At 38.2% G+C, this 17739-nt stretch overlaps 1 protein-coding gene across 1 annotated transcript; it reads right to left on the bottom strand.

Moving 5' to 3' along the window:
* Positions 1–2342: 2342 nt before the first annotated feature.
* On the bottom strand, positions 2343–10787 carry LOC144719859 (axin interactor, dorsalization-associated protein A-like). Its single transcript, XM_078596123.1, has 11 exons — positions 10576–10787; positions 9959–10028; positions 9675–9728; positions 9503–9557; positions 8309–8372; positions 7864–7916; positions 7107–7118; positions 4775–4897; positions 4164–4286; positions 3728–3845; positions 2343–3340 (listed from the first exon to the last, which is right to left on the bottom strand). Exons 1-11 carry the CDS (start codon positions 10698–10700, stop codon positions 3241–3243), a joined length of 897 nt encoding a protein of 298 aa, XP_078452249.1. The 5' UTR covers positions 10701–10787; the 3' UTR covers positions 2343–3240.
* Between the last annotated feature and the right edge of the window lie 6952 nt (positions 10788–17739).

Below are 17739 nucleotides of genomic sequence, written 5' to 3'. Positions count from 1 at the left end.
CATATTTAAAAAAAAATGTTTTACAAATGTAGTTTCATACTATAATCTGAGACATCAACACTGAAGCTGACGTAGAAGGCTTATTATTAAAACCAAGTTTTTTTTATTTTGGCATTTTAAAATGTAATTTTTTTTAGAGCCCTTGCAAAGCACGTGGATGAGTGCAGTGGCGCTCAGCAAGAACTACTGTGCCTTGGTTTCAGTCCCGATTCTAGTGCTTTTCTACGTGGAGTTTGTATGCTCTCCCCCTGTTCTGCATGGGCTTCCCCTAGGTTCCCTGGTTTCCTCCCATAGCTAAAAGAACACAATGGTAGTGGACATCCTGGAACATTACTTGCAAATAACTTAATTTCCATTACACATAGAAACTTCGCCCCTATTGTGAGTTGGCACAGGGCTCTCCGGAAAACTCAAGACAACAACATTCCTCAGTAAAGAAGTAAAAAAATCTAAACAGGCAAGTAGCAGAGGTGGGACAAAGTCATTGTTATGCAAGTCCAAGTCGAGTCGCAAGTCATCAAATTCATGACTCGAGTCTGACTCGAGTCCAAGTCACATGACTCGAGTCCACATCTCATAGGTGGGACAAAGTCATTGTTATGCAAGTCCAAGTCGAGTCGCAAGTCATCAAATTCATGACTCGAGTCTGACTCGAGTCCAAGTCACATGACTCGAGTCCACACCTCTGGCAAGTAGTATCTAGCTTTAAAATTGGGAGTGCAGGTAAAAACGAAGGCTTCTGCATGTAACTTAACTAGCGTGTAAATTGTGTTGCGATTGGGGTTTTAGTTATTTTGTATGTACAGTATTTGAATCCCTAAGCATTCCATACTGTGTGCTTTTTGCATATGCGCAATGGTTGTTTTTACATATGTTGGTATCTTGTTTTAAAGTTCTGGCTAGCCCAGAATTCTAGCCTCGAGTAGTGTTACCGTGCCGGTAATATATATCTTAAAGCTTTTTGCACGACATGTATTAACATAGATGACAGTTCCCTTGTTGTTTTGCCCAACAAAATAATGTGAAAGCGAATCAAGAAGACGATGCATGACAACGAACGTGAGGGGAATGGAATGCTACTGCAGATGGAAGAAGCTAGAAGCGTGGTGATGAAACATCGACGGACGATCCTTCTCGATACCCCCCACAGCTGGGTATATATCTCTGCAAGGGTTGATTTCAGAGCATCGATCTGGAACCTCTGAGATTAGGAGTCACACCCTGGGTGAGAATGAGATAAACTGGCCTCGATTCCCTGAGGTTAACATTATTTAATGAGCAGCCAGCACGTATTATAGAAGCCATTGCCACAGAATCATATATTGGCATTGGGAAAGATGCAGGTTGATGCAATGCGTGTCTTCTGAAATGCATGTGCATTACTTATGCCAACCACTATGCAGTCATCATGCCCACTTGTGCATTTTCCACTTGTCTTTCACAGACTTTTACCCTTCCAGTTCGCAATAAGCAAACCCGAGTTGACTATGACCCCCCCCCTCCCAAGCTTAATGGTGGATTATCAGGCACAGGTTTTCGGGAGTCTCCCAGTCCTTCCGATTCCCAAGATCATTCAGAAACTTAATTCAAAGGCAGCACAATCAGAAGGTACCCCTTGAGGTCTTGGACGCCAGTACCAGTAGATATCTAGGTATTGAACTGTATCCATCTGATGATGTGGTCTTCATCATGTATTTGGGGAGCAGAGGTGTTTTCCCCCCTGATAATGTTCTCTCACATGTGGAGGCATGGAATAGGGGAGATAAACATAGGCGGCGCTTGGTCCTAAATGTTTTAAATATATTTAAGGATGGCTTGAGGGTAGTGCCCAGTAAATTGATTCATCCGTTTTTATCTTACATTTACACCGGCTTTTTATAGTTTTTGTTAACATATTTCTTTAGTTGTACCCTTTGAGTATGCTGTGCATTGGCATTTATATAACATTTTTGCTGTGGAACAGATTCATGGAGACACACAGAGACTTAGACACAGGTGTAGGTGTTAGTTAAATAGCAACAAATTATTGATTGTGTGCAGTTTATGGCGATCAGACTGAGACCATCATCTTACTACATTAGAGAACCTGGTTTAATCATGAGCTGCTCAAACCCAGATCCGAACCGGCAATCGCAGGAGTGCCAGCTCATAAATCTGACCTCGAGCCACCCCAGGCATTGACAATTAAATTGTGACCCTGATTTGTGACGGTTGAATTTTGGTACAGTATTGATAAATCATAAAATAATGTCGAGCTCCCTTCAGTTGTAATTGTTTTAGAAAAGACTATTAAGTGTTGCTTATTAAATTAAGGTGTCAAACCAAATAGAAGATACACAATGTTTAATTCCACATCTTCTTTATACTGTTATGATATTTGAATGGTAGTCAACAAAACTAAAACACAAACTGCTATCTTCCCACACAACAATTAACTGTTGTATAATCACAGTTGTACAGTATGTTGGTAAATGGTAAAGGAGGCATCATCGCTAGAGGCCAAACTATACACTGAAAATATTACAATCCAAACAATAGCTACCATGACAAAGACTAGGCAGTACATAAAAGTACATGTTTTTAAATGCATGATTCATTTTAAAATATAAATACTGCAACATAACCTCAACATTTTCCAGGAACACGACAAAAATATTAAATAACTTGTGGGTGGGTTCTTGCCTGTACGAGTGAGACTCTTATTTACTGATGTGATTGACCATGACAAATTATTACTACAGGACTATGATGTCCCATTTTTGTGTTTGGTTAAGCAATGAGATGGATTGTGGCATCATAGGACTGAGAACAATGATGACTGCATGTAAAGACCTTTATCCAGTAGTGTATAGACTATGGCTGATAATAACTCTAATCTAGGTGTGCTGACAGAATTCAGCTTATGTAAGTAACATCACTCCCTACATGAATGAAATCTCTTGGCCCATTCAAAGTGGATAACATTAAATTATGTTTAAATAAAATATAATTGTGAGAAATGTGGGTTTATAACAAATTACTACAGGCCATGTTTTTATTTTATTTTACTCAATTCAGGCCTTTGTATACATGGGTATTGTACATTATGGCCAAGAACTATATAATTTATGAAATTAGTATGTCATAACTTGGAAAGCTGCATGATGGATCTTGGCCTGACCATCTTTTCGATCAAAAGAGAGGTATTTTATTTTGACTGTGAGCATGCATAAGTGTATGGCTCAGTTCTATGGAAGGAAATCATGCTGTGTGGAGAAGTGTTTGATGGATGTGGAGATAAAGGGACTTCTTTGTCAACAGCTGCAGTTTCTTTCTCCGGTAGTCAGTTGGCTTCTTGTACCTTTCATAAACAAAATTAACATGTATGTCAACAAAGTATTATAACCACAGTGGCTCACTGTTAACGACTAACTGCAATAGATACGGCTAAAGGATAATGTACATTTCCAATTCAGCAGGCAGAAAATGCAGGATGTGACAGGCCCATAAAAATGGTATTATTACTTTCCCTTCATATCTCAAAATGTTATAGAGCATATCATGGCAGTTATGCCAAAAATGTAAAGTCAGTTTCATGAACTTGTTTGGATAGGCAGGTAAAGTAGTGCTTAAATTGAACCATTGCTTCCTTTTTTATGTTGAAATTAATAAAACCCCATATTTTTGGCAGCCTACACAGACACGACAAATGTGATGTCCTGGAGGGTGTGATTGTTAATGGGCTCACAGCTCGATGACGGCAGCTCCAGGCCGGATCTCATCCATTTCAAGCAAGGCAAAACACTTCGTGCTTGTCAGGCGTTTTAAGGGCTTATAGTGTTTTAATTCAAAGAAGATGGCAGCATCTGAATGAGATATCAGAAAGCAAATGTGACATATGATGTGCAATATCACTCACTATAACATTACAATTCCCTTACAACACAGCATATTTTTAAAGCAAATTACTGCACCACCACTAAACACTTTTTAAAACTTACGAATGAGAACACATGACTGGAAATGTAGATCTTAAAAAGTGATTGGACTCCAAATAAAACTGATTTATTAATAAACAGAAACAAATTAACTTAAATATAAATATGGCTTGTGTGAGCATTCAGGTACTGTACAGGAAAGTTTTGGTCATTGATCAATATTATATAACTGCAATGTGATGGTACCTGTTGGAATGTCTTCAACTGGCAATTGTATTTCTACATCCACTTGGAAATTCAAACATGTTCCTTGCAGATTAACAGCAAAAGGTGTATCTTGTGATGTAGTCAACTCTGCTCCACACAGATCTATAAAAGTAGTGAAATATTAATCGTGCAAAAATGTGATACAATGGAATACCTGTATTGCATTCTTCAATACTGTTTTCAAGTGACTGGCCACACAAATTACCATCATTAAAGTACTGTACTACATATATACAAATCAGATATTCAAATGAAATCTACAATTTTAAGTTGAATCTAATTTATTAAAATGACCCTCGAGCTAATTCAACACTGCTTTTATAAATGCACACGATAAACGTTGCAAATAAAACCAGATGTTTGTGTTGGAATATTTATCATTGATATAAAAAAGCGCTCCACAATATTCTCCCTCATAACGTTCAAGTCAATATTTGTTGTTAAAAGTAATGTTAATACCGTTATGCCATCCCATACTAAACTAAAGTAATCACCCATTGCTCAATTAGCTCTCTGTAGAATTTCAGAGGAAGGCCATTTCCCCCCTTCCACCAACCCTGAAACCCATGTGAGCTGAGCATAAGCACCACCTCGGACTGTGATCGTGATGTAAGGATCCACACAGAGGGCTGCGTCCTTCAAGCCAATGTTCACAATCTTGATGGTCAGCAATGTCCTGCCATGCTTGGACTTGAGGCGTGGCAATAAAGTCCCTGTAAAAAAGTTGCAATTCATCAGGTGGCCACTGATTTTTAAAAAAATGAATATGCAATACTAATTACCACTACAGTACATAGGTAATGATACATAATACATACGTTATTATGTCCTGTATTGTCATGATTCAGTCATGATTCGATTCAATAAAAAATACTTGTCAAATTTTTATGACCTCGTTTTAATTGTGTCTCAGTTGTCGTCTAAATGTCACAGCACATAATTTGCATGTTATTTGTAAAGTGCAAGTTAAAACTTTATTACATTGTGTTAATTATAAATGACTAGCAGGAAAAATATATTTCAAAACTTATCTTAAAAACATAACGTAAACATACACAAATACTAAGCTATTGTGAAAGCCCGGCATGTAATTTGTCTGTCCATTTGTCCGTCAACAAAATTATAAGAGGCTTGCAGAAGTCCAAATAGTTAAAGAAAGTGGGGGGTAAATAGGTGATCTAAAAGGTTTCAGAAAATTGTCGACCCTCCCTCCCTAAAAAAATATATTTACCCCCGCATATGCATATATACCTACACACCCTACATACGATAGAGTGAGTCGTATCTAGTGACTCTATAGTAGTATCTGACTCTACAGTAGTATTTGGCTCTACAGTATTATCTACTGACTATAGTAGTATCTACTGACTCTATAGTAGTATCTATTGGCTCTATAGTAGTATATACTGACTCTACGGTAGTATCTACTGACTCTATAGTAGTATCTACCGACTCTATAGTAGTATCTACCGACCCTATAGTAGTAACTACTGACTATAGTAGTATCCACTGACTATCGTTGTTACTAACTCTACAGTAGTAACTACTGATTCTATAGTAGTTTCTACGGACTGTAGTAGTATTTACTGTGAGTAGTATATACTAACTATACAGTAGTATCTACTGACTCTATAGTAGTATCTATTGGCCGTAGTAGTATCTACTGACTGTATAGTATCTACTGTAGTAGTATCTACTGACTATAGCAGTATTTACTGACCGTAGTGGTATCTACTGACTGTAGAGTCGTATCTGCCGACTCAATAGCAGTATCTACTATCACTACAGTAGTATATACTGTCTGTAGTAGTATCTGCTATCACTACAGCAGTGTGTACTGACTGTAGTAGTATCTGCTATCACTACAGCAGTGTATACTGACGGTAGTAGTATCTGCTATCACTACAGCAGTGTATACTGAGGGTAGTAGTATCTATCACGACAGTTGTATATACTGACTCTATAGCAGTATATATCGACTCTATAGCACTGCTACACATACCCCCCTCCTCACTGCCCGCTCTTGCTCTACAGTAATAGTATCTAAGGACTATAGTAGTAGTATCTACCGACCCTATAGTAGTAAATGCACACAATGGGGTGGGGGAGAAGAGGGCATCACACTGTGAAGAATTTACTCTACAGTAGTACCTATTTACTCTACAGTAGTATCTATCTACTCTACAGTAGTATCTACCTACTCTATAGTCGTATATACCGACTCTATAACAGTATATATCGACTCTATAATATTATCTACTAACTTCACATAGTGCCGTGGTGAGGCCTAGTCCCATGCAGAGCCCCCGGCCTTGCCTAGATTGCCCAGCCAGCCGAGGTGGCACCTTTGCAGGCTGGGGCTGGGATGCTACCCCTCCCCCAACCATCCCCCCGCCCGCTCTACAGTAATAGTATCTAAGGACTATAGTAGTAGTATCTACCGACACTATAATAGTAAATGCACACATTGGGGTGGGGGGGGAGAAGAGGACATCACACTGTGAAGATTTTACCTCAGAATTGTGTATGTTTTTTGCATTTTTAACGCGAATGAAAATTGCCCCCTTCTCCCACCGATTGCGTGTGTGCGTTGCGAGGGCAACCACCACCACGAGCCGGCGTAACTCGCGCATGCGCAGATGCGTGCTCTGGTGCCACCCTGTGCTTATAAAAGGAATACATTGTTAACTTTACTTTAAAGTTGAAAGATGTGAAATACGAAGAGCGCTTTTGTATCCCGGGGCATACGGCGTGGTATCCGTGTACTTATTTGATACGTAAACCCCACAATTTGTCAGTTAAAAACGTCTTAAGGTACCCGTGCAGACAGACAGACAAAAAAATACTTTTAAAGGTAAGATACTATAGTCAACTATTTAGCGTCATGCAAAAATGTGATGCATATAAGCTGAAAGAACTTACCATCTCTATTTCCTATATCAGGCAGCAGAGAATACTTAATTAATAAGCATGTTAAAACAGTTTGAATATTAAAATACTGTGATAACATACAGTAATTATTATGTAGACATATTCTACATACATAATATATTATATATGCCATTTGCTATGACATGGATCGTAAATATGGACAATAAAAATGGAACAAAAATGGAAAAGCGTGCAAAGAAGCATGGAGAGGCACATGCTTGGAATAACACTTACAGAAAAAGGGATACTGAAATTACAGTGTGAATGAGACATTGACTGTTAATAAAAGTGGGTTTGGGCTGGACATGATTGTAAGAAGGGATGATGACCGGTGGTAGAGACTTGACAGAGTGGCAGCCAAAGGAGGCAACATGCACAAAAATACAATGCTCCATAATAAAATTATGGATTGTTGCATCGTGGGAGCATAAGCGATGGCGGTGGCTTAGAAAGTCCTTTATTCAGCAGTGGATGGATCATGGCTGGTGATGATGTCGGACATAAATTATATACTGTCTTTGGCTGCCAATCCTCAAACAATGTGAAATATTGCATTGCAATACTATGGGTACACATGACTGGAGCAATGCAGAATATTGTACTCCATCATTAAACTATTTTATGACATTTTCTCTGAAATCTGGTTCTAAAGGTTCAGTTTCGTTTAAAATGAACATCTTTAGGAAACCATCTCAATTACAGCAAAATAACAGTTGTAGAACAGTCTTGGTTATTGGAGTACAGGTACCTGATATTCTCGGAGAGTCCAGTTTCTTAGGAGCTTTAGGCTTAGGTAACTTTCTGTTGAAATGCAATAACAAATATTTACATGTTTAAGTTTATCCAATTTAGTAGAATATAAAACTAAACCATACTGTAATACTATACCCTCGTCCATTAATCAGCATGTTATAAAACAACTTACATATTGTTAATCCACATGCAACATTTCACAAAAATTTTGTTGAACATTACACAGTACATACAATTCACAAAGCTAGGTGAAGGTTGTTTACAAGGAGGCTGTGGTATGTTTTGAAGGAATATGGTACAGGTGCATGTGACTTTATGTCCAAATATTGTGTGGTACACAGTTTAATGGCTGGATCAAAGTCTCAAACTTGTTAATATTCAATTCGAGTGTGATGTATGAAGCCCTTAAACTAGCCAACTATTGACTGCATTGTGCTTACTTTGCAGAAAGAGGCGTCACGTCAAATGGAAAATCTTGACATGGGAGCATGATGTTCTGCAAAACTAAATATATTTTGTATCAAAGTACATTCTTAAATATAAAACGTATGCATTCCAATCATATTCCTATTATGTCGTTTACATGATTAATGTACAGTTAATGTACTTTTATCTTCCCGCAATATTCCACGTTTGGAATGTTGTGGTAACACAGGATAAGCAATGCAGAAGTCCAGAAGATAACATGGCAGGTAAATGTTGTAGATATGATTATACAACAATAGTAGCAGGTGGTATGTATACAGGATGGGGGGGGGGGATTGTCGGGACAGAAATTGGAATTGTCTTCAAGATTATGGTGACAAAGGGAAATAAATTGGAGGTTGCATGTCTACTGTGCAACCGCTGCTATCAGCATCATGTAATGGGATGACATTCCCATCCTTAATTCTCACAGCTAACAGAGCACCACCTTGTGAAAGATGCCATTACATAACTATGCCTTTTGATTCACACTAGAGGCACACCTTTTGTGAGCCCTACATATATTATGTAGGTTTTTCAAAACAAAATGTTTAATTCACAGAGCTATAATAAGTTTAAATGTACTCATTAGATTTGGTCTGTGTGGTCGTTGGTGACTGGGTTGACTGCCACCGTCAATTCAATGCACTTGAGAAGATACTTTAATCACAGCTGGTTGTCGAGATGGAAACCCAGGTAGTCAGTCCATGAGCCAAGGCCAGGTACTTCACTTGTCATTATATACACCAGAGATGGCATCACTTTAGCGGTTCCAATTTCTTTATCTGGTCAGTAACAGTGAATTGTGTGATGACTACAATATTTCACATGAATGGGCTATCAAATCATTCGTATGAGCCAAATAAACGAATTGGCACGAAAGATATCCTGATATGGTTTCTTAGGTGGTACTGATTTCTGCTCTGGTCCATAGACTAAGGATATCAGAAATGTCAGCTGAGTGCTCTAAGGTGGCACTGTATTAACCCCCTGAGGCATCATACCATATCTGCAGTCAACAATATTCTAAAGTGTAATCCTCGCTTTGGTTTGCAGTTGAAATCTTGATTGATGACATACACTAAAGGTAAATCATATCAATGTTATATTATGTATGCTGGAGTAAAATGCATTTAATTGAGTCGACATTTTTTGGTTTCAATACATACCTAAGTATATTTGCTCCAGTTGTTCTAACAGGAAGGCATTTTCTAAATCTGGAGACTGAACAAAGCAATCAAAACAAGCATGATAAATGTATATTTGTATGCGTTGCACTTTTCAGTTATGTGATTGTATGAACTGCAAACATTAAAAAAAGTTATTGTCTTTACCGCTCACCTGTAGGGACTTTATACGCAGTTCCAGACAAGCAGCAATTTTTCTTAAGGTAATCTAGTAAAGTGGATGAATCATAAGATGTCAACAACTGCAATGTAATTTAATTCAAAAACGTATATACATTAAATGCTGTAACAACCACAACCGTCCATCTTACACTTTTAGATGTTGTTTTTAATAGATCATACTGCCATGCTTCCAAACATAATATCTTGGATACAATATAAAGCAATCTAATTCGAAAGTTAAACTTTTCACGGAAGCCACACACATATGTGCCTTACCTTTTGGTCATCACTGAACAGCGAGAGCATTTTTGGTTGCTGAGCCTCGTGCATCATTTCTTCCACAAGCCTGAACAATTGCAAATAAAAAAATCTTAATACAAAGAAACAATTGGATGTTAACCACATGTACAATATTAGTATTTTATTGTCAATGTGTAAGTATGCTTGAATATTTGGGACAACTGACAACATATGCATTGCCACAACAAGCAGGATTCAAGACTTGATGTTAGCGAAATTACTGTCCTGCACTTTATCGCCATAATAAAAAAAAGTCACGTTAGGAGTATTGTACTCTATAAAAATGCAATGTCATTATGACGAGGTTTAGTATGTGGCTACATGCAATATACATAGCTTAATTTTAGATTGTATGACAATGTCATAAAAATGCAGTAATGTATTGTATTAAACCAAATACTAGTGGGACTACAGTTGGAGATGTTTTTCATTACAGTACGTATATAAAAATGTGTTAAATTCAATGTTGTAAAATCAGTACCGTAATATCCAAGTCTTTACATCTATGTCAAACTGTCATCCATATTCAAGCGATAACATTTTCAAGTGTATTTAGTGTTGATCCCTTAGATAATTAGCATTGCGCACTGTACCGTTCATATGCATTCATCGCTTCCACAAGTTGACCCCATGAGTCCAGGTCCATCCCTTTCTTAAGTGTTCCGAGCCACATCATAATAGTGGCATCCGCATTTATTTTCCCCACGTTACTCTCCATGCTGCCGCAACTTAAGGTGTCAAGGTGCAGACTACGCTATAGTATGTGGTCAGGTGAAAAGGCAAACGTGTTTGGTGTACGGCTTGGCTACCTGGCAACCAAGTACACTTAATCGTGATGCAATAGTACTCGTCTAAAATGTCACGTGGAAACATTGGCTCCCGTGTCCTTTTACACCAGCAACTTTTATTGTGCTGATGGTTACATTATTTAAAACTAATGCTGTAAAAAAGATTAAGTACCAATGTGTTCTCATAATGTAGTGGTCATTCTATGAATACGCACATACATAAACACATAATTCCACAGTTCAAACTATGTTTTGTTGATGCCAAATAGCCTTTATTGTTTGACCACCAGCATTACCAGACCAACATTAAAACAATTGTGAAATACCGTCTCTATTTAATAGTATAGCTGTTAAACACACACAGTTTAGCCCATTAAAAGGACGCAAATTTGGAGAAATTATTATTTATCAGATCATTTCGTTGTGATGTGTACATGAAAACTAATTCGGGTAACTTATGCCAGGCTGGATTGCATGTTGGGGGTAGTTTTAAGATGGTGTGCTCCGTTTGGGATTAGATGACAGAAAGAATATTGGGTGCCAAGCTGCAGGTGAGCCCAGTTCCATCAGACTCAATGAACAACTTCCTCACTACACCATTCTTCAGCAGCAGGAGTACATGTGAAACACAGGCCAATATAGTATATGAAACAACAGACTGGGTCCGGGCTCCACCTGCTAGAAATTTTAAATCCTCTATACCATGTACTGCCAACTATCCACCAAAAACTGAGAAAATTTAAGTTCTACCCAACAGCAAATTCAACTTAATAGTTTATGGAGGTAAATAAATACTGAGTGAAAAACTACTATTTTCACTCAGAATCGTTTAGCTGTACCTGGTGTGGGTATTCTGATATCACTTTTTGCCCAAAAGAGACTAAAGTTAACCCATTTCTCCATTGCATGATATACCAGTCAAGACTTCAAAAAATATAAAATGGAAATCCCTTCTTGAAGATGACAGTAGACGTTATCACCTGCCTCAGCTATACAATATTGATGCTAAATTAATTGTATTTTTCATCTGCCATTTTTTTTTATTTTGTAACAATATTTGGTGTTAAGTCGGTAGCAGTTCTTGATGATTACATACAAAAGTATTTCCACTTTCATTGAAGACGGCTTATGATATTCATAAAGAACAAAGTGACCACTCACCTCGTGGAACGTTTGCCTCCCATCATGGCAGCCAGATTTGGATTATCTAGCACAAGGCCAAGAGAGCCTATCATAGAAGCAGAGACAATTAATCCCAATAATAAAATACACCAACAAGTTGCAATGAAGTGTCGAATTATATACATATTTAAAAATACTGTATATTTAACGGCACAGACGGGATGCATAAAGCCACAACCAAAACGCTCTTACTCTTGATAAAATGCAAGCATTTCCGTTGATGTTTTGCAATTACCTCTGCAAGGACTCCGGTGGGGTCTGCCACCATTCACACCTAAACATAAGCAGACTAGTTGAACAATCAGAGCATCATTTATAGCCAAGTCATTCATTATTAGTGATGGGAAGGTTTATTAAAATATATTAAACATTGATTATTGTTCCACAACAAATATAAAAACCCATGCCTCTAGAGAACAATACAGGACATATTTTATAACCATAAGAAAAAAATGTGATTGATGACTCAAAGTGTGGTCCTTTGGGTAATTAGAAAATTGGATGTGCATGCTATTTCACATTTGCAATACGTTAATGACCACTCCTATTCGATGGAAATCTGTTTATTTTCAAGTAAATGGGTAATATAATGCTGCAGACTACACGAGAGGATTTTGTGTGCTCCAGTTCATACCTTGCCATCAGCATGGTTGGCCTGGCCCCAGGCACATATCACGAAGAGGTCATTGACAGAAAAACAGGCAATCACCTCCATGCCTTTCCCTTTCAGCTCATCTGCTTTACCTGGTAAAATAGCGTAAAAAAGAGTTTAGTTTAATTTTACAAAGCTGGGGAAGTGAGCCTGTCAGAATACAGAGATAGTTGTTGGATGCAAGCAAAAGTATAACAGTAATTGTACTAAAGGCAAATACAGTACAATATAAATCCAAAGGGTTAACACCTCCGGTGCCAGAGCTTTCATTAAATTAGTATGTGAGAAAGCTGAGTATTAATTAAAAGAACACAAACTCGGAACACCCAGGGGTGATATCTTTTGGGACTCCTAACTGGATGCCAGTCTTTTCAGCGAACAACTCTGCCACGTTCACCTTGTTTGAGGGCTCGCCTTCAAATACCACCAGGTTTTCCCCAACCTTGGTAAGAGACCTACAAACAACATGCAGGTTCCACTTCATGCCCTCACGCTTTATCAAAAAACTACCAAAGGATATAGTTGAAAGGAAATAAACACAATACACATGACCCTCTGTCTGTATTTTTACGACAGAATATTTGGAAAGCGCGGGCGGTGCGACCCACAAGGCTGGGGGTTGTAAAGGCGTCGTGGTGGGCGCACCTGGGCTTCACGACTCACGCTCCTCTTCACGTGTTTCACGGGTTTGTTTGCAATGCATGTGGTGACTGTAATCAGCAGATTTATTTGTTCCCATTATTTATAAGCCCACGGAACTGCTCAATACAATTACTGTTCACTTCCTCAATGTGTAATGTATGCCATACTTTGCACAATTTTGGGACTTTAACTTGAAAGGTTCAAAAGTTGAATCATGGCACACAATAATTGGTTGCATGTTGCATTTTGTTTTGCTTCCAATATCTTTGGGCGATGTTTGATAACGTATTGATTACAATCTTTACACAATAATGTTTGATAGTGTTTAAAACTACTTCATATATGAAGAAGACAGTCTGCTTATCTATTTTGTAAATACTGTAAAATTTGCAGTTGCTGTCATGTCTGTATCTTCCTCTACGCTGCAGTTTAATATGAAGCATGAACATCAGGTAACACGGGATTTAGTATTTTAACAGCACTTGCCAATTTTGAGATTCGGTTCTTCTTTAAACACCACCGTGAGACCAGTGGCCTGTGGAAATATGTAATATGAGCATTACACATTTACGGTTTTACATTTCATTGTATTTTAAACTGAAAACTGTGATAACATTCAGTATTAAACCTCTAACACTTATTTTTTCAACAGTATGCACTTAATAATGTAGAAGCTACAATATATTTCACTCGACCCAATTCTGTCAGGCTTGTATGTAGTGCTGGGCCGCATCCAGCATTAGCTTGGCACACGAACAATTCTGCTCTGAACTGAATTTGTATTTTTAGTAGGGATTAAGGGTAAATTACCCTTTGTATTTTTTAATGGACAAAACATTAACACATATATATGCGATTTAGATTTTATTTTCAAAGACAACAGTTTTACAAAATTAAGTGTGATAAATGACATCACAAAAACTCACTTCAATAGGCATTTTGGTAGCTTATGTCCCGTTGCACTGGTCTCAGTTCTGCACATCGTCACGTTTACACCACAGCCAGGTATGAGAGCACTGACACGGATAAAATTCCAGATACAGCCAACACAAGAGTACAGCTGGGATAACATAAGTGAGGCGTGTGTGGCTGGGTAAAACTATTTGCAGGCGTGGGGGAGTTTTGGAAAAGATTTTGGCAAAACTAGCACAAAACACTCTTTTTGCCTCATTCAAAGCTCTGCGCGACTGCAATTTCAGTTTCAGATTCATTTACTTGGTGCAACCGCAACAAACAGAAACATGAACAAGAAACATCTTAAAGTGACTAAGCGCAAACAGAAAAATCCAGGAAAAAACAGCAAAGTCTTCCAGAAAAAACACGGTATATCAATGCTGTGTGCAAAAATCCAAGTGGGATGCAAGTCAAACAATAACAACCATAAGACAATTTAGATTAAAGTGATCAGTCTAACTCTGTACTACAACAAACAAATATGGCTAAACCAAAACGTTTTCGAAATCACCAAAATAAAGATATAAAAGCAATGTAACAGTGATGGAACTATCCACGATGTCGTTTGTGGTGTTAAAGAGGTTAGTGTTTGTAAAGTGACGTGTTTAAAATCCCACCGCCGTTCGAGTTGCTTTCTTCCCATTGCAAGCCTTTGTTTCTTAAACGTGAGTGGCAGCAGCCAATGAAGTTGTCTACTGATGGATGTCCCCCCAGCCACTTGCCCATTGCGGGTTGATGTAATACGTCAAGCATATGTCAGACACATACTCAAACGGTTACACAGACGCAGCCAAACCTTTCTTTTACTGTTCAAACTATATTTAGTGATTTGCATGCGGCTCGTTATAAAAACTGTAAAAGAAACAATGACTTGATTTGTCGTTATTCCTTTAAAGCACATTTTAATTTACTGCATAGTGCTTCAGCCAACGACTGCATAGTGCTTCAGCCAACGACTTCCTAAAGTGAATGCATTGGGGACAATTGACTGTATTTAGAATCAATTACATCCACCCATGGGAACCGAATTAAGGAATACAGCTTCCATCACTATAACTACAGTAAAGTACAATTTTTTTAAAAGTAAAAACTTTCATCCACGGTGATTATATTTACATAATACTGTAATTGAGCCTGATACCATGCATGTTTTACACAATATTAAGTTCAGATGAAGCTACACACATATGTAGTCATGCTTTGTGTGCACACTGATGTGAGCACCATAATGCAGCAACATCCGTGGCACACTAATTCGATGCTCCCACATGGATGCTCCTTGCCTTTAACCAACCCGCACTGACCAACGCGGTGTATGGAGGGCCTTGATCCAGCAGTGGATTGACAAAGGGCTGTGTGCATCTATATGTACCAAAAGTTTAACAAAAAATCATTGGCGAGGCAGATTTACCCAGGGCTTTATGCCGGGTCTGTCTCGGTATGTCTGCACCTGACACACCACATCAAGTATACCTCCTCTATGGCTGTGCCTATCAGCCACGTGCCTCATGAGAAAGTAAGCCCTAGATGACCTACACAACATTGAAAATATGGTTAGAAGTACTGTATTGTTTCTGCACATCACGTGCAATCGTTGCAAACATCACTTTGGCAGTGCTTTTAAGGTTCGTAACCAAAGAAAATATATTAAGAAAAATTCCAAGTTTAAACTAACGCCAAGTACCACGTGGCCTAACGTTCAGGTAGTTAAATACTGGACTGTACATGCATTTCCCCACAAATACAATACAACTACCGGTATTTGTATGCATGCAAGAGTACTTAGTGGACATTGGGCAATTATTGTTAACCGTAGCTGATGTTGCCTGCCAGCTTGCAAAATAAGCGCTGGGAAGGCTTTGAAGATGACACCACAATTTAGCAATACAGTAAGTGCAATAAAAAACAAGGTGAAACATGTTGCCTTTACACTGTGCTGTCAGCATCCCTGTTAACCCACACGGTTTACTGCTAATCCTGTGCAGGGAAATTGAGTTTCCAGGTCCATACGGTGTACAGCCGTTTGAATTCGGGCAAAAAACACGTTTTGTCTATTAGTTTGTGTTTCTCTCCTGTGATGGGATTTTGTAGGATGAACGTCGAGATTTATAAGGGCAGGGGCTGACCAATAAGGTCTGAATTGGTCTGTAATAAGGTAGGCACTGATAAGGGGTTGACAATGATGTGTATGTATGTCTTAAGTGGTTAAGGATACGCAGCACTGTACATTCTTTAATCGAGCTTTCACATGCATTAAACCACTTCAAGTCATGTATAGATCGTATTTCATGCGAACTATGCGACACGATAATATTCATTCCGTTGTAAGTTAAATCAATGTACAATCTCTGCCAACGCTACGCCCAAGATCAATATGTCGAGTCATCCATTTAACAAATCCGCCAAAGAATAGCATAATGGTTGACCTTTAGGCATTAGCGTATTCTCTCGTGCAATTTAGTTACATAACTGTGTACATATGGTAAATTTAAATACTTTATTTACAGTACATACTGTTGCATACCTGTCAACCCCGTATCAGTACCTATCTTATTACAGCCCAATTCAGAGCTTATTGGTCACCCCCTGCCCTTATAAATCTCAACATTCATCCTACAAAATCCCATCACATGGGAGAAACACAGACAAAACACATGTTTTTGCCCATATTTAAACGGCTGTACTCAGTATGGACCTGAAAACTCAATTTCCCTGTACAATAATACGGGTAACACCGTATGGGTTGACAGGTATGCGGTTGTACATTTGCTATTGAATACGTCTGTTGTCCAGCATAACGTGTGGCCAAATTTTACTGTAGAATATAACGCAAGTTTTTATATTGTACATTTCTGCAAAACGTGTTTTTCTACTTTTATAAAGCGGAACCAAAATATTGACAAATGTTGCAGTGAAGCTTGAAAGGCCATCAGATGAAGGGAGGCAGAATAGCCGGCCGTTATCGGAGTAGAAATATACTTCTAATTGTTCTAGAAGAGTTGTAGAGCTGACAAGTGTTTTTATTTTGCATATATAATCCAGTCTAAGTTTATACAGTATATATGTAAAAAAAATACCAACATGTTCGATTTTGTGCCTCCCAAAAATGGGGTTGATTTTTGTTTAATTTGTAACAATCCATGCCCCACAAAACATTTGTCTCTGGGGATGTTTGACGAGTGCAGAATAAAAAAATTACCTCCGATTTTAAAGTCCCAAATAAACAAATTGTAAAATTTTCGCCCACCCCATCAAACGTGAGAAAATCTCGGTGGGCGAGGGTTGTTGGCACGCCTTTTGATGTTTTTCATTTGTTTTACTTAGGCCTATGAAAGTGCGTATCTGTAAAGGCTTTCAAAGGTTCTGAATGCATAATCGCATACAATTTCAATATCTTCACTCCCCCCCCCCCCCAGTACGTTTTGAAATTAGTGTGACGCAAAAAATCGATATTGTGGCATAGCCCGCGACCAATGTACAGCATTAGCGCCGGGAATAATACCAAAAAACCTTTTATGTTACTTCTTTAAACGTTGTGT

The sequence above is a fragment of the Lampetra planeri genome, chromosome 7, assembly GCF_965212315.1.
Source record: "Lampetra planeri chromosome 7, kcLamPlan1.2.h2, whole genome shotgun sequence".
In the NCBI taxonomy this organism is placed as follows: Eukaryota; Metazoa; Chordata; class Hyperoartia; order Petromyzontiformes; family Petromyzontidae; genus Lampetra; species Lampetra planeri.
This window is presented reverse-complemented; position numbering and strand designations above follow the sequence as displayed.

Excerpts from the sequence above, each read along its gene's own strand:
- LOC144719859 (XM_078596123.1), bottom strand. The coding sequence starts at position 10,700 with ATGGAGAGTAACGTGGGGAAAATAAATGCGGATGCCACTATTATGATG. Across the intron at positions 9,729-9,958 it reads TGTTCAGTGATGACCAAAAG|ATTACCTTAAGAAAAATTGC; the intron begins GTAAGGCACATA and ends CCACTTTACTAG. Across the intron at positions 4,287-4,774 it reads CATCACGATCACAGTCCGAG|ATCTGTGTGGAGCAGAGTTG; the intron begins GTGGTGCTTATG and ends CTACTTTTATAG.